Below are 22,184 nucleotides of genomic sequence, written 5' to 3'. Positions count from 1 at the left end.
TCAACAGGGTTAAGGACAGCAGAGGCCACACCAGGCCTGAAAGCTGGCACTGCCCATCCTTGGCACGATCCCCATGCTGGAACACGCTGTTGCCAGGAGGCATGGCAGGAGCCAAGGAGTGCTTGCTCATCTGCAAGACATGAGTGTACTTCTCGGATAGCAAGGCCCAGGGATTTTTCCAGAGATAAAGAAGTGCTTTTTCCATCAATATTTTAACCTAGCTTAGGTTCTCTAGGCCTGCTGATGGCTCATCTTGTACCCTGACCTGGCCAAAATGGCTCTCCCCGCCTCGCTGAGCCTGCCATCCCCGCTGGGTGGGGCCTGGTCTCACCACCAGGTGCACAGCACTGTCCGCACCTCACTAAGGGCCCATGGGTGGCTACTGAGTGGCGGCCTCCCCTGCGCTCCCCAGCTTTAGGCTGACAAGCCTTTGTGCTCTGATCGCAGGCCATGTCAGATGCTGGCTGTGCCCCGGCCCTGACTGCCACTCCCCCGCCCCGGACCAGTGTGGCCCCTTCAACTTCAGCAGTTCTGTGCAGGTGAGTTTCCTTGTCTGTGTCTCCACTGTGACTCCTCAAAGGCAAGGACTGTGTCAGGAGCCATTTCAGGGTCCCCTGTGGATGGCACAGGGTGAGGCTTGGGGCACGGCTTTAATTAAACTCTGCTGACTTGAACAGAACTTGCTGGAAACATTGGGTGCAGGTGCCAAGGCCCTGACAGGCGTGGCTGTGACCATTCCTCTGGGGCGAGACTGACTGGCCAGTCAGCAGGGGTCTGAGCAAGTGGAGGTTCCTCTTGATTTGGGGGTTTCCCCTGCAGTGTAAGTAATGGGCCTGGCACCCTGTAGAGGCCCATTCTCACCAATGAGCACCTCTGGGCCGTCTCCTGGGGGGTGGGTGGGGGTTTCCCTCAGAGAAAGAAGGCAGGACTGGGGTTGGGAAGGGGCTGAGAGAACAGTGAGGTTTAGAAGTGGACAGGGGGGCCAGCCCGTGGCTCACTTGGGAGAGTGTGGTGCTGATAACACCAAGGCCGTGGGTTTGGATCCCATATAGGGATGGCCGGTTAGTTCACTGGGTGAGTGTGGTGCTAACAACACCAAGTCAAGGGTTAAGATCTCCTTACCGGTCATCTTTTAAAAAAAAAAAGAAGAGGACGGGACAATTACGGCTTTTGACTTTCAGACCTTAAAGATTTTGGTCATTTCCTGGTAGTTTCTGGCTACCCAGGCCCTTCGGGCCTCTTCTCTGTTCACAGCCCCTCAGTGCCCTCACTATCCAGAGGAGGAGAGGCAAACTCCCAGGGACGCCCGCAGGCCTCCAGTGTCCCACTGCCTGTCCAGCCCTATCATCCCCACACTGCGCTCGCGTGGCCTCGGTGCCTTTCCGTGTGCCTCATGCTCTTCTGGAACATCCCCTGTACCAACTCTTCCCTGACTGTCTCAGCCTGCAGGACAGATGTCACCTCCTCCAGGCAGCCCTCCCTCACCAGGGCCCCAGACTTAGTCGTGGTGCCTGGGGCACAACAGGGGCTCCACACACCTGGGCTGAACAAATGCCCCCACCCCAGAGAACTGCTCAAGATTCCACGCCCCAAGGCCCGGTGCTTACCCCGTTTCAGTCACACCCTCACTATGGGTTCTAAGCAGGCTTGGGACAGTGTCTTGGCTAAGACCTGCTCCTGGGCTCAGTCTAGAGAGCCCTGAAGACTAATCTCTTGGCATTGGCCGAGCCCTGGCTGAGCCTCTTCTACAGCAAAACAGCAGCAGGAGCTCTCTCTCTTCCCTGAGGGCTGCTGGAGGGAGGGAAGGTACTTCCAGGAAAGTGCTCTGGGAAGAACTTCTGGGGGCCATTAGACAAGATGAGTGGGACAGAGGGTGGGGGTGAGAGAAAGGATACACTTTAGAGATGCCCAAGGGGGTGTCCTTGGTCAGGCTGTGCAGCAGGAATCTGGAGATGTTGAAAACGGTTTCTGGAAGATGAAAACTGAATGGCTCCTCCTGCAGCAAAAGAAAACAAACAGGGACTGAATTCCTCAACCATGCCGCTGCTGGGCCAGGCCGAAAGGCAGATGCTAATGATTCTGAGCTACTACTTCAACAGAAGAGCGGCCCTGCTTATCAAGCGTCTACTATGTGCCGGGGGCTGTGCAGCCACTGTCTCATCTGGTCTTTAACACAATCTTGTGAAGTGTGCATTTTTATCCGCATTGTACTGATGAGAAAACCGACACCCAGAGAGATGATTTACCCAAGTCACTGGCTAGAACAGAGCAGCACTGGGGTTCAAACCCAGGTCTGGTCCTGAAGCCCAAGAGTGTCTTTCTCCCAAGCTGTAATGCGTCTGGGGTTGGTAATGATTGCATTTCCCTGAGCTCAAGTTGTCTCCAATTAGCTCTAAAACAGAACTTTTGTGCAATTTAGGACATGACCACTGATGTATGCATGCCTTTAAGTGGAGGTATTTAATGCTTTCCAGCATAAATCGCATGCCTCATCTTTGCTCTACAACAGCAGCCTGACCAGTGCATCACCAAACGTACACATGTGGGGTTCCTCAGCTGCTGATCCCCGTTTCCCCAGCACCCGGCACAGGCCCTAACAGGAGGCACTCAGCACACATCAGGGGAATGAACAGGTCTCCTGTACTTAGAGGCTGCCGGAAGCTCACCACAGCAGACCACAGGGAATTTTCCATCAGGAGGGGGTCCATAAAAGGTTAAGAATACCCAGTTTTGAAGGAATCTGGCATACTGTGTGCACACTGAGCCTACCGATTTCTAATAAAGTTTTAGATGATGAGGATTACAGCTGGCCAGCTCCAGCTCCACCCCCCCCCACCCCCCCCCCCGCAAGCATTTAAACAGTAACAAATGGACATTTCCTGAAGGGTGTAGCTAGGCCCTGCTCATCACTGAGCCACCAGCGCTCAGTCTCTGATCAGCCTAAAGTCCTGAAGACTTGCTCTGCTCTGCACCCCTCCAGGTCAGAGCTCAGCATTTCTCTTTAGGTCCCACTTCAATTTCTATAGCCTGTTAGCTCCAAGAACCCAAGAACCCTGAAAATGCGTCCTTTTTCTGGGTGAGCACCAGGATGCTGCCCACCTCTGGTTCTGCTGCACTAGGTGTGGAAGCTAAGAAATGTCCCAGGGTGTGTGTGTGGCAGGGTGTGGTCCTCAGGATTAACACCTCTTCTCTGGGAAAGAAGCCACGTATCTCAGGAAGGATCCAACGCTTCCCTTTCCAGTCTGCTCTGAATCAGTGCTCCTCTGCCGGGCCCTGGTGCCAGATTCTGAAACTACCACTCACTTCCAGGCCTCTGCACGGGCTGTGACCTCTGCCAGGAATGCTCTTCTTCCTCCTTCTCCTCACCTGCCCCATTCTCACTTGTCTCCCTCCTCTTGCCTTAGGGGCCACCTCCACCAGGAAGTCTCAGCCTCTACGCTTTGCCCTTGAGGGCCTGTCCTGTTTACCAGACTGTGGGCTCCTTCAGGTCAGGGACAATGTCTTGTTCACTCTGTGTCCTGAGGCTTCCTCACAGGGCCTGTCACGCAGCAGGCATTTGTTGAATGAAGGAGAGGCCCCATGAAGAAGCCTCAGCTAGACTCAGTCAGGGCCCCCAGCCGGGGTGAAACCCCTCACTCCCAGCCCCAGGGAGGTCCTGGAGCAGAGCTGAGCACTGAGCTGTCAGAGGAGCCCAGATCCCAAGCCAGGTGGAGAGAATGGTAAGGAGTGGGGAGGGAGGTCAGGGGCAAGCAGCTGAGAGCCAGCTCCCAAGTGCCGAGGTGGGTTTGGAGCTCCTGTTTTAGGTGGCTCCTCTCCAGGTGAGCACCTGATAGAGATGAGGGGACCCTGAGGGTGGGTCTCATCTCAGGGAAAGCAAAGACTGTGAGGGAAGATGAGGTCCCTTGAGACCTTCCTGCTATGGGAAGAGATGAGACAGGACCAACACCGGCCCAGGCAGAGCCTGTCAGAGGAGTCCTTCTTGACAGACTTTCCCAAGAGGAAAAGGATGTGCTGAGAGGTCAGCAGAGATTAGGGGGAGAGGAGTGCCCAGGGCAGAAGGCAGGGCATTTGGGAGGCTAGAGAACCACGAGGTGCCCAGCCTGGAGAGCAGGGCCGCGGGAAGCTGGTGTGAAGCCTCTGCCTGGGGCAGTACTAAGAACAGGTGACACTTACCCAGGGTCACTCTGTGCCAGGCACTCTTCCAAGTGCTTTTCCAATATTAACTCATTTAATCTTCACAACAGTCCCATCAAGTAGGTACTGTTATTATCTCCGTTTTATAGAAAAGGGAGCTGAAGCATGGAGAAGGTGAACGACCCGCCCAATGCCACACAGCGCAGCTGGGGGTGAGGCCTCCAGAGTTCACCTCCTAAACCAATATACCAGCCTGCCTTCTCCAAGTTAGAGGGGAGAGGGAGGACGAGGCTAAGAGCACGGTTCTGGAGTCAGCTTGAAGGGATTCAAACACTGACTCTGCTACTTCCTAGCTATGGGACCTCTCTGTCCAGTGCCTCAGTCTCCCCAACTGTCAAAGGGGGATGATAGTACTTATCTCACAGTGTGGTTAAAAGGGTGAAATGAGTTGACACAACGCAACTACAATATGTGATGCTGCTCTATGCAAGTTGACTATTGACATCTCCCCAGCTTATCAGAACAGGATAAACTCCCATTGTGAGAGCTTAATCAACAGTTGTTGAGTGATTGAGGAGATACATGGAATGAGGAAGCTGTTGAAAATTTGTCACCTGTTCCCCCTATCCAGGAGATAGATTTAAAATGGTTTCATCAAAATAACCAGGGGGTGACTAAAAAGAACTATTTGCATCTCTGGAGATCAAGCCAATCCTCTTGTGTGTAGAGAAGAAAACTGAGGGCCAGAGAGCGAGAGTGAATTCCTCAAGGACACACAGCAAGTCCGTGGCAGGGCCAGAGGGGGAACTCGAGCCTTTGGTTAACCTGGGTCTTCACCTGTCTAGAGGAGAGGGCCCTACAGAACTCCCACCCCCTGGTCATTTTGCATTTTGGAGAGACTGCCCTTGTTTGGCTAATCCAGAGGTTGCCTGAGTCATCAGAGTCTGAACCAAGCAACTGGAAAGGCCCATTCCAGCTCTGAATTGTAACTCAGAGGCCCATGGCGTGCTGCAGGTCAAACAAGTAGCTGACCAAGGACAGTGGAGACTAGGGTCCTCAGCAGCTCATCAGGCCCACTGGGTTACTTTCTCCACTTAAAGCCTGCTGCCCAGGGCCCCAGCTCAGCAGGCGGTGCCCCTCAGCTGCCCGTGTCCTGGCCACCTTACCGTGTACCGGTGGATGATGTGGTAGCCATGGTACAGCTCAGCCAAGTGCTGGAAGTGGTGGAACTTGCAAAGCATCGCATCCTTCTGGGCAGGGTCTGCTGGGTGCAGTGGGGGTGGGAGGAGGAGGGGAAGACATGTCAGATGGTGTGGGACTGCTGACTGGCCACAGGAGGAAGGGCCAGGTGTTGGCGCTACTGCCAGCGTCCGTTCTTAGGCAACATGGGGCCTGCACTGGGGGAAGGGACCGAGAGGTGCAGTGGTAGGAAAGGTACTCTGCCTGGAAGCAGGGCCGCCACAGGCAGGGAAGGCTTGGCTGCTCAGAGCACACAGCTAGGAAGTCTGAAGACGTTTTTCTCAGGCTCTTGCAGATCTCACGCTATACCCTCCATGTCATTCCACTCGGGGGGCACTAGCTGTGGCAAGAAGAGGGTGATGGCCGGCACCCAGACAAGCAGGGGGAGCTTGGCAGGACGAGGGTGGGCAGACGTCAGGTTTATTCATGCTCATGCACGCCTCTTCCCTCTGGGATACTCTTTATCAGAAGCACAAACCACTGGCCAGAACAGAAAAATGTCACCTCACACCTGGGCTTGATGGATTTCAATCTATAAGCACGGCTCTGAGAGGCTCCCTGCAACCTTAGAAGGAGGCGGGACAGGGGCGGTCCCAGGGTGCAGATGGGCAGACAGAGCTCAGGAAGGAATTGTGACTTGCTACAAGTCACCTTGTGGCCTCCATTGCAGCATTTTTCCCACTCCTGCATGCGGCCTTGTCCAGTGGAGAACAATACCTTCCTGTCCCCTCTGCTTCCAGAGCTCCCTCAGAGCATCATGAGAAGTCTTGTGAAAAAAAGCAACATGAAACTGCTTTCCTGCCTGGGATGAGTGAGAATCTGGAGTGTGTTGTTATAAAGCAATCTCTCATTCATCTTTTCATGTAATAAAAAATTTTAAAACTAGTGTCCACACAGGTCCAGCTATGGGCTCCTAGGTAGGAGGGGAGAGATAAGTTCTGAATTAGCAATGTAGGACAGGACCTCCCAACCATAACCTCAGGACAGCCCTCATACCACCCTTACTTATGGGCAAACTGGAAAAAGATGACGCACCAGATTATGCTACTGCAAGACAGGCTTATGGACAATACACCCAATAAACAAGCCCAGGGCTTTAATTAAAACGTCCCAGCTCTTTCGATGTTTATCTTGGTGCCAGAGCCGAGCTGGGGAAAACAGCAGCCTGGTTGATGTTTACCTACCTTGAGCTATATCAAGGCACTGCATGGACAGCATCCAGTAATAATAAGCGGCATCATTAAATCTGCTCTCCACCACGGCGTTATGTGTGAGCTGCTCCAGCACCCTGACTGCTTCCCCCTGCCGCCCGGCCTTGTGGAATGCTGCAGGGGCACAAAAGCACACACAATTTGGGGAGGCAGAGGAAGAAGTAGGATGGAATTTTTTTTTTTTTTTTAAAGATGACCGGTAAGGGGATCTTAACCCTTGACTTGCTGTTGTCAGCACCATGCTCTAACTGACTGAGCTAACCAGCCATCCCTACACAGGGATCTGAACCCTTGGCCTTGGTCTTATCAGCACCACACTCTCCCAAGTGAGCCATGGGCTGGCCCTAGGATGTAATTCTGAGGGGTTTGCAAGGGGCTGCTTTGGAAGTAGTACACTCATTGGAGCATGTGCAGTGCTTCGTTGCTGGGATGCCGCCTCTCAGGCCGGAGGCTATAAATAACCAAGGCTACATCCTGAAAAAAGTATAGTTAGATATACTCCATTTTGGCTGGATAAAGGCAACTGATTTTGGAAAGGCATAGCAGAAAGAAAAACTGGAGGGGCCAAATTCCAGGGCAAAGTCTGAGGATGAAACTTGCTCATCTTCAGTGAGGTTTTGCCCTGGCTCCATTCCAAGGCAAAGCTTTGTGACTCCCGAGGTGATACTTACAGGACCTGACACTTTAAGAGGCTTGGCAGTTACAAGTGCTTTCATTGCTAATTACCTCACTGGATCATCACAACAGACTTATGAAGGAAATATTATCCTTTTTTAAATGAGCAATGAAATGGGCTTTGCAAGATGGAGGTAAAGAGGCGTACCCAAGGTCACAGACCTGAGCCCAACCCAAGTCCTAAGTTGGTCTTCAAGTGAGTGCTTTTTGATGACAACCTTGAGAGATCTAGCTCTGTTCTTGAACCAAACATTTGTGAAAACAAGCAAAAATTCTCTCAATCATTCCTACATCATTCATTTTCCCTGAAATTTCCTGAATACCTACTATACGGCCTGTCTCTTGGGATGTGGGGGGCTGCCAGTGAAGCACTTCTAGCTGTGACCCTTGCCCACATGTGGGTAATCAGACGATCCAAATCCTCTGCCTTTAGTGAAGGAAAAGGTCTGGCCGTTGTTCCATTCTCATCTCCAATCTCTTTTCTGAGTACCAAGTTACTATGGTGATGGATTCTTGGAAGGGCAGACACAGACAGATGGATAGGTTGATGTGTTTTGCCCAAACATGCAGATACTTCAGCAACTGGGTGCTCTGGAGATGCTGAAGCAGCAGAGAACAGGCTGTCCTTCAATGGGGGCTTTTAGCTGAGGAGCTCCAACAGGGAGACATGTTTGGCAATGTGTCCAGAGGTGGCAACTGTTACCATATAGAAGTGTAGATAGATGTTATGGAATGGGACACACCCGGCTCAATGATTAACTTCCTAAATAGGCAGCAAAACACAGAAGGATCCAGTTCCCTAGGCAGACAGATCCTGGTCCCGTGCCGGCTCTGCCACTCGCCTGCTTTGTGACTTTGCAGGGCACATTCAGCCTCTGCACCTCTGCACAGCTGCTGGTAAGATTCAAGGTTATGTAGGTTAAGTGCCTAGCCAGTGCCTGACATAGAGAGGGCCGTCAATTTCTTAATCATGATGGACATTATCAGTTAAGGCTCTGTACCTGCTCTGGCTCCTATTTCAGATGCAGCCATACCTCACGTGCAGCCCATTTTACCAAGAAAAATGCCGAGGACCCAAGGTCACCCTGTTTGTCCAGAAACAGAACCTGAGTTTCTATTTCCAATAGAGGAAAGTGGAGGTGAGACTACGCCACACATTTAGTGGCAGTCCTCTCTTTTTGTCCTCACTGCACCTTGGCTCCAATTACCTTTCTGCCACTTCCTAGCTATGGGACTTCAGGAAAATCACTTTATCTCTTTAACCGTTAGTTTTCTCACCTGCAAAATGGGAATAATAATAATGGTACCCACGCCATAGGGCTGGTGTGAAGATTAAATGGAAAGCCACACTGGCATGCACAGCACTTTTCTCAGTAACCACAGAGGCTCAGAGAGAGGACCTCAGAAGGTCCTGTGGCAGGCGAGTGATGGTCCAGGGGTGCGTGGCCCCAAAGTCCACGTTCTTTCCACTGCTCCAGTCTTTCCAACCAAACACATCACATCCCCAGGGTGAAGTCACCTTCTTGGGCCCTACAGATAGGAAGGCCTGGCAGCCTTCTTGGAATGTGTGTCACTTCTGCAAGGTACCAGTCTGTGTGGCTTACCTTTCTGGGCTTCTTCAAAGCGATCATTCTCTGCTAGCCACTGAGCATAGGGCACGTAGATGTCATCCTTAAATTCGGGATGCTTCTCACCCAAAGCAAAGGCCTGGAGGAAGGAGCAAATGCACTCTTAAGAAAGCAGCCCCTGCAGCTCCCATGAAAACACGGCACTTGGCTGAATCCATTAGGGATGTCACATCTTGCCAGCCTGACAACTCAGAGGGGGAGAGTCCCTCCCCCACAACCACCCCCAGACACACAAAAACAAATCAGCTCTTTGAAAACAAAAGGCAATTAACAGCAATATGCAAGCGACTGGATTCAATAACAACACAGTCTGTTTCTGGACCACAGAAGCGGCACAGAATCGGAAACATTTTATTTTGAGAGTTTGCGTGGGCTCCTGTAGCGCTGCAAACAGATTTCTTTTAATTGCAGGCGACACCTAAGGAAACAGAATTGACATTATAATCATCACTCCTTATTAGTTGTCAAAAATGACTGTGGACTTGGTGCTGTATGGGATCCAGTGACTACTTCACCTAAGAACCAGAATCACCTATCGGGCCAGGAGAACCGGAAACAAGCCATGGGGAAAAAAGTTTGCCTGACGCACAGCCAGGACCAAGTGGTTCTCAAATGCTCCAGTTTGTGCTGCTTGAGAAATCTCCTGAGAAATTTATCTTGAGAAGCCATTATTGCCTTTGTCCCTGGCCCCACCTTTTCTCATCAGCAAACTCATCACCTCACCAAATGCAGCCACTCAGAGGGCAGACAAGAGTCAGACGGCTCTTACCCAGAGCAGGTCTTGCTGTAAAATAGACCATGGGGGGACAGGGGGCAGAGAGGACCTGGGGCACAGCCTCTGATCCCTGTGGGGATGGGTTTCTCTCCAGGGCACAGGCAGCCAGTGAGTGGCAGGGCAGGAGCCAAGCCACAGAGAGGGTCGCACTGCTGCTTCCACCAGCCTCACTTAGGGGGGCCCTCTTTTTCACTGGTCTGCTAATTCTCCTCACCCACCCTCACACCAGAGGCAGAGGAAGAGCTGGCCCCTGAAATGGCTCTGGCAGCCTGTATCTGGAAAGTATGGCTGGCATTTTCTGCCAGTAGGTTTTAAATGTCACACAGGTGCAGAGTCTCCACATCAGAGTTGCGCCTGAGCCTGTAGTGCTGGTCAGAGGCAGCTTGGACCAACAGCCAGCGCTGAAGCTGTCGTGTTAACACTCACATCTTGGTGCCTATCACAGGGCTGGCACAGAGCTGGCAGTCAGTAAAGTTTTTCTCAATGAATGAATGAACAGATGGGAAGCTAGTACGGAAAGGCCGTGCAAGATGCTCTGGCTCAGAGAATTCAAGGTTAAATCTCCTGATTGCTGGGCCAATGTTCATTCCATTATGAGGGTAGCTTTTCTTTATCCAAACCTCAAAGGTCTCCTGTACCCACCTGCCCATGGCCCAGGGCTCAGGTGGGGCCCCAACCCACAAGGCACTCTCTCCCCTCACCTCATCCCAGCGCTGGGTCTCCACGTGTAGCTGCACCAAGGACTTCAGGTCGCCAATCTTCAAGTAGGTCTCAGCAGCGTAGCCAGGGTTATCCAGCTTCTTGAAGTAGTGAGCACACATCAGCAGGGGCTTGCGCTCAGCCTTGTCCAGCTTACGGGCGATTTCAATCAACCTGGAGAGAAGGGAACGGTGGAGAGGAGAGGGACCCTGTGAAGGAGCCTGATGGAAGGAAGTGGCAGGGGGGCTTCAGATCATCTCAAGGGCAGGCTCTGTGAGCATTCATTTGCTGTCCCCAATGCTAATGCAGTGCCATGGCCCCTGCAGGGGCTTGATGGGTGGTTACTAAATGAGTGAATACATACTCCAGAACCCTCTCCAGGGCCCAGGAGAGGCCGCCTCTAAAGGATACTATCTGCTGCCTCATGTGCCTTTCACAGGAGCTGCTGATCTAGGCAGCAGGATCTGGGGATGGAAAGAGCTGTCTACTGATCCCCTACCAGGCACCAAGACAACACCATGAGCTTTCCCATGAATGATCTCACTGAATCTTCCCCACCTTAAGAGGTGGGTCCTATTATTCCCATTTTACAGGTGAGAAGACTAAAGTCCAGGGTGAAAGGTAAAGCACCCTGTCCAGATTGCACAGCTAGGAAGTGGCGGAGTGCTTTTTCTACCGCCATTTCAGAAGTTCCCACAGGCAGGCAGAGTCCATGGCATCAGAATTATTCAGTGACTGCTTCTAGAGGAAGAGGCATGTGTGGGGCCTGTTCTGAGCTCTGGAAGAAAGGCCTGCAGGAAGTCTTCACCGTGCCCTCCTCCTGGCCAAGGTGCTGACCACAGTGAAAGGCCGCAGGGACGAGCTGGCTCACCACTTCTTCCCAGTGGTGACCAGCCCTCCTACTGCTTGTGGGGACATGGAAGCCGGACAGAACATGCTGGTTCCCTCTGGTCAGGCTGGGGTTTGGAGTAAAACCAGTTCTCTCAGGGTAGGGGCTCCACCCAGCTTGATCTTTGTGAGAAGGGAAAGGAAGCAGCTGTAACAGGTCCTGTCTTAGAGACGGGCAAGCACAGGGAGGCCTGTCAGTCTGCACTGAGAATAATAATGGCATCTAAAAATAACACTGCTCAGCAGAGAAAGGACACATTTTTAGGGAAAGGTGGCACAGGCAGCCCCCCCACCATCAAACTGAATATCCCTGGAGAAGAGGCACTTTTTACAGCCAGACCTGGAAAAGAGGCAGAACATGCTTACTGTCTCTTACCTGAACTAGTTAAGTATCCCCAGGGTAACTTGATACATTGCACTTACAAATGAAGTGACATGAAAAACCAGAGGAGAGCATGGGGCCCTAAATCTGCCTGGCTCTCTTCCGTACCACCCCTTTCATGATAAAAATAATTTTGGGGGCAAAATCTATTCCTCTACTTCAAGAAATTTTAGTTTTGTATAAGAGAAGGATGGGGTGATAGGTTCCCCACCAAGGTCCCTTTGTGAGGGGCCCACACACCAATCACATGATGGGGCTCAAGGGGATGACCAGGTCCGGGCTGGGTCACTGCTACCACAATGTTGCTTCCAGAACAACCAACAGCCTTTAGGGCTCACATGGACTCAACCTCAGAAGCCCCTCCCTCATAGTTCATTTGTGCCCGCTGCGGCAGCACATACGTATGGATGCACGCACACATGCGAGCGTGAAGCCCACTGCCCGACTGTGGGAGGACAAAGCCCTACACTGGGGATCTGATGCACTGAGTCCCGAGCCTGGATCCATCGTGCCTCTGTGCAGCCCTCCCCTAGCCCACTCCTCCTCCTCTGTTCTCTACCTTGATGCAGAGCTCAGGCTCAGCCTTCCAGGCCCCGGCCTGCCCCGCTGCCCCAGGCTGGGTTCCTTGGTCCCAGCTCCTCCATGTCTCTCATACCCTCAGCCACCACCCTCCCTCCCAGTCTACCACATGGCCAGCTCTACCTGGGCTCCTGTTGTCTAGTTTCTCCTTCATTCTACCTCTGCTGTCTGAGGAGGCTTCTGATGGCACAGCCCTGACTGGGGGTTCCTCATTCCCTATTGACAAGTCTAAAAACCTCAGTCTGGTCCCCTAGGCCCTCCTGAGGCCAGCCCAGGTCCCCCTGCTGCAGCCAGCTATCCATCACCTTCCACTCCTGCACACGTTTTCTTCCCACCAGAACCGACACGTTCCGCTCTGCTCTGTTCGTGCTGCTCTTCCTGCCCGCACGGGCTTCCCTTCCTAACATCTCTATCTCCTAAATTCTTCAGGCCCCTTCATGTACACACTGCCTCCTAAGAGAAGACATCCATGGTTCCTCCCAGGAGCATTCTCCTTCCCTGATGTACTCAGAACTTTTCTTTTCTTTTCTTTTTTTGTTCCTATCATTACACATATTATGGGCACTGAAGATCAGTCTGAAGATCAGCTCTGTGACTTACCAGCTGTTTGGCCTTTTGCAATCACTTGAGCCTCAGTTTCCTGATTTGCAAGATGGGCATGGGGGTGTGGGGCAAGAACAAAATGCCTGCAAGGTTATTGTAGTGGATGGCTCACAGTGAGCGCTCAGGTCTCCCTCCTCAGCTCCCACCACCCCTTCCCCCAGGGACTCGAGAAACTCTTCAAAGGCAGCCTTGTTCAATCTCTGTGTCTCCCAAAGAACCTAGCTGCTATTACATTTGGTTTAGATATTTAGAGAAGCACTATTCTTTCCCTTGTCAGTCAAAACCAAGAGCCAACATGACATGACACGCTGCCAGATGCTTCTTGGGGCAGGCACTGGAACCTACATGTCAACCCAGCCATGGTCGCCGCTGATCTCTATGGCCTTGAGGTGCTCTCCTGCTGAGACGTACATCTCCACGGCGGCTTTGGGCTCATGGATGTTTCTGGCCCAGTCGGCCTGTTTGGTGATTAGCATTTTTGTTTCTCTGGGGTCTCCAGATCCAAGGAAATCCTGAGGAAGCACAACAAACAAAAACACTCCGGATTAGGACTTCCTGTGCCAGCATTACGTCAGGCTGCCGAAAGCTGCAGCAAGGAGGGGCCCCATTTGGCTGAAGCAGGTGGTCAGTCAGGATGCAGGCGGGAGCCTGTCCCTGGCGGCTGAGTGGGGGCACTCCCAGGTGTCCGGGAGGAGGTGTTCCTGGGGGATATCCAGACAGCGTCAAGGACCACGGCCCTCAGTGCCGCTTCTTCCTTTCCCACTAACGGACACTTGTTCCTCACTTTCTGGACTCTGGAGCGCCACACACAAACCGCAGTGTAGAGGGTTTATGACCTTTGTCTCCCTCTCTCATGGGGTTTGACATGTTCCTGTATAGTGACCAGACAACCGGGTTGCACAATTTCAAATAATCAGACCTACAATCTTTATTCAGATAGCATGGATGATACCACAGGCCTCAGAGTGGGGCGGAGCACGTGGTATCCTGAACTTAAACAAACAGAATGATTTAAAGAGTAAAGTGCAGGCCCCAGCCCTTCCTCACTACCACACCGCTAGCAGTGCTATGCCCATCTGTTTTCTGAAATGTTCTGTTGTCTGAACTGAGGGGATTATCCCAGTGGCTTTGCCCCCAGGTATTCACCTAGGACAGATAACAAGCAAAATTCTCTTTGGTTAATTACTTCTCCACTGAGTGGTATCAAATCCTGTCCTGAGGTCAGGTCTACAGGGGTGGGGACCTGATCCAACAGTAGGGCAGCAGGAGGTGGGGGAAGGAGATCTGAGGCAGGGGGAAGGGCCTTGGAGAGAACAGTGAAGGAAGAAAGACTGTGGTCCCAGAAGCTCAGGCTGGCTGGTGGCAGAGCCTGAGTTCCTTCCACCACAATAGAGGCCTCTGAAGGGCCATGCCCAGCTTTCCTGGGTTGACTCTAGAATGCCTGAGAAACAACCTCAGAAAATCACCTCTTCTCAGGACACAGTGGGAGTCTGCCATAGTTAAGGCAGCACTGGTGCTGACATTTTTAAAGGTGGGGCTTTTCAAAGAGGAAAATTGACAGCATTTTCGGCCAAGATCTGTATTACTAGCAAGAAGTAGTTTGTCTTACAAATAATGTACCCTGCAGAGAGTGCTCTGCACCTTTCCCCATGATTAATACGCAATTGTCAGGAATGTACAGTCAACATATGTTAAAAACCCAGCTGAACAATTACCTCACTTTTTTTCTCCATTTGCTTTTGGGGTAATTGTGTAGCTCCTAAAATCATATATTAGGTTCGCCTAAGACAACCAAATGTTTTAGGAAGGGGAAGAAGGGACATCATTTACCCTGATGGTGGGGACCCAATAAAAGACAGACCTGCCTTGGCCGGCCTTTGGTTCCCTCTGGAGTTCTCAAAGGGGAAGGGGCTTGGAAAGCAGCCACTGACTCTGCCTAGCTTGGGCCATGACAGACACACCCTTCATTCCTGGTGGCTATTACAATGTGTATTCTTTATGCCGACAAAGAGCTAGAAATCGCCTACCTGGTTGATTAAATGAGGTTAGCAGCTGAGGGAAACAAGCATCATAAAAGAAGAGAAATGTCCTAAAAGGGGACGTCAGTGAGTGCTCAGAGGACATGGGGTTACTGTAGTAGGAAGGGTCAGAGGCTAAGAAGGAGCCATAAATTTGGGCCGTCACCCCAAGGAGACCATCCAGGCACATGGCTCACAGGCTTGAAGGAGCCTCCTCCTGTCCAGAAGTCCAGCTCAGGGAGCTGTGACTTAATTGAAGCTGAGTCTAAATGGTTCCTTCGAGGCTCAACAAACCGAGTTTTCAAAGGCTTTTTAGTTCCATGAAGCTAATTTACACGTTATCTGGGGGCCATGGCAAAGACTTTGTCCTGAAGTGGACAGAAACAGGCTGTGCTGAGTGATGAATAAGGCTAAACAGTGTTCTCATGCTCGGTGATTTTGATAAGGACATACTACATAAGAGTTAAGAGCATTATAATTCCCTTTATCACCACATAAACATGTCACTTACCCAGAGAGCATACAATTTATTTGTACGTGGGAATGTAATTTAAAAAATTTTTGAAAGCCAGATTGAATCTCGGGAAGCAATTTTCAAGTAAACAAAAACATGCCATGTTAATAAGTACTGTATCTCCCCCACCCCCCAACATAATGTGTATATACACATTTTCTCAAATGCAGACTACTGGGAGGGGGGCGATGGGATTGAAATGGGACCAACTTACTTGGAATTGTGATTAAAAACTAAAACCAAAACCAAGTCCCAGAGTATTTACCTTCACAGAGAGCCAGACCAGATGGAGTATGAAAAGGGGCTGCATTTCTGGATGGAAGACTGTGGGTGTCTTCAAAGCCCCACCCAAAGCATGAGGAGGGCCAAGAGGGGGCCAGTCATGGAGAGGTATGAAGAATACCTGCTTTGTGGTTATGCTCATCCCTCTCATTTCCCTGATTTTTCTACAGCCTGGCATTTGTGGAGGGCTTTCCCTACATTATCCTGTGCAATCCTCAGAACTAAACTGCACTGTAGCTACGTCCTCTGAAGAGGAAACCAAGTCTTAGCAAAATGAAGAGCCTTTACCTCGTGTCACTCCACAGGAGGGACCCAGACTCACACTACTCTCTGGATACCAAGGCAAGCCATTTTCTACTGCACCACAGCTGCCTACTTGTGGAAGCTTCAGGGGTTCTAGGAAGGGCCACTGGTTCCAAAGAACAATGAGACTGATGCCTAAATTCTACCTCTAGGGATTCGATCCTGTAGTTTAAGGTTTAATCCCCAATGAAAATTTTGTTATCCCCAGAAAGAGGTGCTGTGATTTCAGGTGTTCTCAGGATGGGCGTACTGTGAAGCCTTGTCCATGCGTGTGGTAGGAGCATGGTGGCTGAGAAAGATGAAGAGGAAAAAGCAGAGGGAACACGAAGCGTCCCAGATCTGAAATTGGGAGTGAAGGAATCACCAAGGTGAAGAGACAGGCTGGGGCCCAGGTGCTTGTCTAGGTACTGATGAACAGGAACTCCTAGGACACATTGCAGGAGCCAAACACAACCTTTAGCCCCAGGATCTAACAGATGGTGAAAGATAAAAGAACACAGCCATCTTCGGGAACAGAAAAGCAGGAAAAAACGGGGAAGATTTTCCATCTTGAACTTGTGAGCTAGATAATTACCATTAATAGTCACTAATTGGTTGTGGCTGGTGACTCAACAACATTCTGAGAACCTCCTCTGACACTATCAGGAGAGGCAGGTTAACAAAGGCACCTCTGTGGAAGGAAGAACCTTATTGCTTGATGCACCCAAGTCTCCTTTAACTTTGTGTTGGGCTGAACTGCAAGTGTCTTGACTGGCCAGGATCCTTGTGGGTCTCATTCTCACACAAGCGTCAGGAGCCTGGTCCAGGAAGCTCTTCTCCCACATGTACCTTTAAAGGCCCAGACCCATTGGAGACTAACCTTAACGGGGGCCCTCCAAATGCAAAAGACCTTGTGTGAGCGGCTCTGCACCTGCCAAAGTGGTGAGAGGCACACTGTGCTAACACTTGACAGTGGGGACCCTCGGGGCTTCTCAGAAGCCCAGAGCGAAGCCCAGAACAAGCAGAGAGCAGGAGCTTAGGGATCCTTGGCTGGAATGAACCACATCATCCCATATGGTTGGTAGGACCAGCTTGTGCCTGAGGACACTAATTCTTGGTGGCTCCTGACAAAGGTTTGAGAGAACTTGTGGGAGACAGCCCTGAAGTCCTGGGCCCTTGACACTTAATGAAGGATCACATTGATGTAGACCCACAGCCCATCCACCTGTTGTTGACAAAGATCTGAACTGTTGCCACACTCTGTCCCTTTGATGTCAGCCTTAAAGGTCACTTGTAGGTCAGTTTCAACCAATGAATGGTTCCTTCATTTATCAATCTGCCCACAGCCTTTCTGAGGTCATTGCTGACTTCCATCTGCACTGCCTCATAGGGCAAACAACTTGGACACTGCAGGTCAGAGCCCCAGTGGGCTCCAAGTGGCAGCTTGGGCCTGGTATGTGGGTGGATTACCTTGGCATACTCAAACATGCGGAGGTCAGTGTACATGTCAAGCGCCAGGTTCTCGTGCCCGCTCCTCTTGTACAGTTTGGCGGCCTCATGGAACTTCCCCTGGTAGGAAAACACATCTGCCAGAAACAGGTCATTGTTGGTCTCTCCCCGCTTCTTCCTCTCCTGGAAAAATTAGAAGCACAGGAAATGGCCTCTGCAGCCATGGGCAGGAAGCAGCCTTTACAAAGGTTAGGTGTTGCTATTTCAAGTTAAGCCCCTGGGCCTTACTATTGGAATCTATGCTCGGCTTCTGGGCTGTTGTGTCTCTCACCTAGGTTTCTGGTGGGAACACTTGGTAACAAAAGCAGATTTTTTTCCAGACAAGAGAGGATCAAAAAAGATGCGAACCTTTGTTTGTTTAATGGAAATTCCTCAGGGTTGCTTTCCTGTATGTTCTTCCAAGGTGACAACTGAATAGTTTGGATAGTATGTGCTGCCAACTCATTGGTGGCCCCTAAGCTCCCAAGATCTCCCAAATCCCTATGTTCGGTTTGGCAGTGTTGTGACCCATGATGATGACAGACAAGGAGAAAGTTTGGACTTCTGCTCAAGATGGAGACTAATAAAACAGGATAACAAGTCTTACTCTGTTCCTATTTCCAAAGAGAAGGTAGGAAATACCATATACTGAACATCCACTACGTGCGAGGTATACACATGGACTTTTTTCCTATCAATGACTCTAGGGATAGGGTCACCACCCACATATTACAGAGAAGGAAGCAGAGGTTCAAGAGCAGGAGCAGGTCGAGTTCACACAGAGCTGGCATTTGGACTCAGTTCTACGTCACTCCAGATGCTTTCTGCATCACAACCTGCCTTCTGAGGCAAATGATGTCCCACAACACACCTGCATGTACACACACATGCATACATAGGGGCTCAGCAGTGCTGAGGACGAAGAGAAGTACCTCGTACCTTCCTTCCTCCTGTGTTAGGGAGCATTCATTAGTCTGCAGCTAAAGTATTTGTAAACACTCCATAGCACCCAGTCCTTCATCCCCGGCAGTTTCCCTTGTTTTCTAGCAAGTGTATCACAGTGGAGGAAGATGAGACATTGGATCAAACTCCTAGACAAGCTGGTGAAAGTTTTCACAGCTGGAAGCAACATGCTTCCCCACTAACAGAAATAACTTCTTTAAAAACCTGCACATAGTTCAGGCTAATCAGTCAAATAAAGTAACTTCTAATAGTTGGACGTGAATTAAAATCTTGCAGTGAGATAAAATATAGATCTTACCAGGCATTGCATTTAGGCTGTATCCATTTTGGTCACAGAGTATTACTAGGATCAATAAAAATGATCTATGTACATTCTGCAGTTACATATCAACATGAGTAGATTTTTTTCCTCCTGTTATCATTATAGTAATAGCTCACCTATCTGATAGGAAACTACTAAGGAACCTCAGTTCTCAGGAATAATGCTGAACACCTAGAAATTGGCAACTAAAGCTTCAGTCTTGTTCAAGGGCACTAGATTTTTTTTCAAGAGACAACCTAGTTTACTTTAACTAACTTCCCAGCCATAGCATATTAGAAGAGGCAGGCATTTTGAACTCAGTAAGAAATGACAAATGATGAGAGCTGGTCCTCACAGAGGCCAGTTACTTTTGCACAGAGAAAAATTATATTCCATGGCTTCAGATTAAGATCCCTAGTCCAAGCCAGCTGATTCACAAATGCCAGCCTGATAGTATCAGCACTGGGCATTACAGGTCGATTGTTCCAAGCAAGCCCTTTACTATGCACATAAGTAAACAACAGGATATAGATGCTCCTTATGGCATGCTGGGGTATGAAGTAGGTGGGGAAGGTGTGTGTGGTCTAGAATAAAGACACCCACTACATAGGAAACAGACAGCCTGGGTTTGAACTCCAACCGAGCTTTTGGCCATGGACCCTTGGGGACGTGACATCACCTCTCTGAGCCTTAGTTTCCTCATCCACTGAACAGGGGTAGCAACAGTACCTGCCTCATTAGATTGCCATGAGGATCTAGAACGGTGTACACATGGACCAGGCATGGGGCACAGAGCAGACTCAACAAGTGGCAGCTGGTGTTATGCTTAGTAGGCGGGAGCTCTTCTGCTCAACTCTTTTTGCCACTGAGCTGAGCACAGGGCTGGCCCATGAAAGGAGATAACTATGCTGAACTGAATGAGATGGACAAGACATTTGCTGGTTTCCTCACTGCTCACATCTGGGAATTCAAATGTATTTATTCACACAGCCTCATAATAAATCTGTTCAGGAAAAAAAATATGTATGCCTTTTCATAGTCAGCACTGAGATACACAGAAATTAAGACTAGTGTCTACCATCACCCAGCAAATGGTGCACCTAGAATTAGTCTCTTTCACCCACCCCAGGCCTATCTTGGTTTGGATGACAAAACCGGTGTTCTCAGGACCGGCCCCGTGGCTCACTCGGGAGAGTGCAGTGCTGGTGGTGCCGAGGCCGTGGTTCGGATCCTATATAGGGATGGCCAGTGCACTCACTGGCTGAGCGCAGTGCAGATCACACTGTGCTGAGGGTTGCGATCCCCTTACCGGTCAAAACAAACAAACAAACAAACAAAAACCCCAAAACTGGTGTTCTCAGCCAGGAATGGGGGGGCTGGAGGAGTGGGCTGCTATCGAGCTCAACGGCACTCAGTTCAGTCCATAGGCCTCTCTCTGCAGTCCCATTTCTGGAGGTGGTGTGTAGATCATGTGCATTTGGGAAATGCCTCCTACACTGGTAGATAAATAGAGTCCGAGAGGATGGTAACCAGCTAACAAAGATGCAAACCAATTATTGAGAACCTATTTCATGCTCACAGCATCTTGCAAGGTAAGTCTGACCCCATTTCACAGACAAGAAACCAAAGCTCAGAGAGATTAGGAACCCATGTGCCTCATCTAGCTACCAAGCGACAGACTGCACTCCCTGCTCTGGGGCACTGTCTCCCCTTTCATGGCCACTCCGACCCCCCAGAGCAAAGCTGTGGCCTAGTTGCCCAGACACCAGGGGGCTCAGTTCATGTGTCTTCAGGGCCCTCGCCTACTAGAAGGGCTGCCCGTACACCACTGATAGAGTCTGTGTTTCTTGAGAAGGAAGAACACTTCATCTTTTACCTCGATGCTGTTGATGAGCTCTAAATATCGGAGGTCTTGCACTCTGGTGAAGGCCTACAGGGAAAGAAATAAAGAATAAAATCAGCTGCTTTTTTGCTTCAAAAGTAGGTGATTGGCTGGGGGTGGGAAGTCAAGCTCTAGAAAGTAAGCTGGCAAGGAAGGGGAAAAAAAGCAAGCATTGATTAATCATCGTGTGCTCAAGAGGGTTATACCACCCGGCGAGGCACGGTTTTATCCCTAGGATTAGTCTATACAAAAAACAGCAAGGAAGTCCTGGTTGCATCAATCATTTTGAGATTAGGTAAAACAAAACCATGATACTGCAGTCTGTGCTGGTTTCTCCCTGGGAGGATCTATCCGAAAGGGAAGAGCAAGCTGGTCTGACGTTTGGAGGCTGTGGCATCAGAGCAAGAACAAGTAAGATGTTACTGACATCTTGTGACTTGGATGGAAAGCAGGAGACAGCTCTGCTTACCCAATGGTGCCATAAACACAGGGCACCCAGAGCCCACAGTACCAACACAGAGGGAGAGGAGGAAGGGAAAGCTGAGAAGGAATAAAGATGGTTTCTGGAAGGATGGGGGAGGTAGGGAATGAATCACTCCAAGTCCCTGGAAGGCAAACTCTTATGTAAATCCTGAAAGTGCAGCCTTTGCCTTGGATTCCCAGTAAAGCCAGAGACTTTAACCCATACACTGCTAGAAGTTTCTAAGGAACAGGCAGACTGATGTTAGCTAAGCTTCTTTTGCTGCTTTCTGATTCTGCAAGGGGTTTGGAGGAACACAACCCACCATGACAGGCTGATCTTCATTTCTACCTAACTGTCCTTCTTTACGCTGTCCCATTTGAAATGGGCTAACATGTGCCTAGAAGAGGTGGCAGCAGCAGGAGCCCTTAGAATTTACAATGCAGACTAACCCTGGGTACTTGTGGCCTCTCCTTAGTTGCATGATATCCTCCCTCCTAAAAAGACTTGTGGAAATGAACAAGTCATCTGGCCTCTGGCTGCCTCACAGATGACCACAATGTGACTTCTTTTCATCCCACAGGACTAGGCCCTGTCAGAGGCTGGAGACACAGAGATGAATATGACTTGACCTCTGTCTCCCTCCCCAATTCAGGGGTCCACATTGCAAAAGGGGAGGCAGGCAGATTAAACAGATCATTAAACCTCCTTGAGCTAAGAGATATGCAAGTATGAATCAAATGACTTTGGGAACACAGATTTGCTGTCTGAGTCCAGGCAGTGGCAGGAGGCAGGATTAAGAAAGGCATCACAGAGTAGGCATCTGGCAAATGGGTATTCTTGAAGAGGGATTCGTAGAAAGAGTAAGACAGGCATCATGTGAGCAAAGGCACGGAGGGCTAAGAGCACCTGTGTTCCATGCTGAAGGTCTCATAAGTTACTTTCTTGATCTGGTTTTCCTTAAAGTACCATGAGAGGGGAAATCAGGAATGCCCAGCAAAGTGGAAGAGAGGGAAAGAAGGAACATTCTAGGTTTCTGTCCTAGATCTGAGGCTTTCCATATGGAAGTCCCTGAATCTACTTCTTCCCTACTTTCCACCTCCAGCAGTCTTCTTTGTGGAAAGGGGCAAGTTAATGATGCCCTCTCCAAGGGTCTTCCTAGTTCTGCTGTGCGGGATTGT

At 50.3% G+C, this 22,184-nt stretch overlaps 1 protein-coding gene across 3 annotated transcripts in view; it reads right to left on the bottom strand.

Moving 5' to 3' along the window:
- Positions 1–22,184, bottom strand: part of IFT122 (intraflagellar transport 122) — a 78,127-nt gene that overhangs the window by 4,566 nt on the left and 51,377 nt on the right. For 2 of the 3 annotated variants that reach the window (XM_063113693.1, XM_063113696.1), the window contains exons 16-23: positions 20,538–20,591; positions 17,380–17,541; positions 13,159–13,325; positions 10,364–10,535; positions 8,864–8,966; positions 6,558–6,698; positions 5,301–5,398; positions 1,896–1,996 (exon numbers count right to left, since the gene is read on the bottom strand). In XM_063113693.1, the coding sequence (XP_062969763.1) occupies positions 1,896–1,996; positions 5,301–5,398; positions 6,558–6,698; positions 8,864–8,966; positions 10,364–10,535; positions 13,159–13,325; positions 17,380–17,541; positions 20,538–20,591 (998 nt within the window). The remainder of the gene's footprint in view (positions 1–1,895; positions 1,997–5,300; positions 5,399–6,557; positions 6,699–8,863; positions 8,967–10,363; positions 10,536–13,158; positions 13,326–17,379; positions 17,542–20,537; positions 20,592–22,184) is intronic. The other variant, XM_063113695.1, reaches the window with a different exon arrangement.

This window comes from Cynocephalus volans, chromosome 11 (assembly GCF_027409185.1).
Source record: "Cynocephalus volans isolate mCynVol1 chromosome 11, mCynVol1.pri, whole genome shotgun sequence".
In the NCBI taxonomy this organism is placed as follows: Eukaryota; Metazoa; Chordata; class Mammalia; order Dermoptera; family Cynocephalidae; genus Cynocephalus; species Cynocephalus volans.
This window is presented reverse-complemented; position numbering and strand designations above follow the sequence as displayed.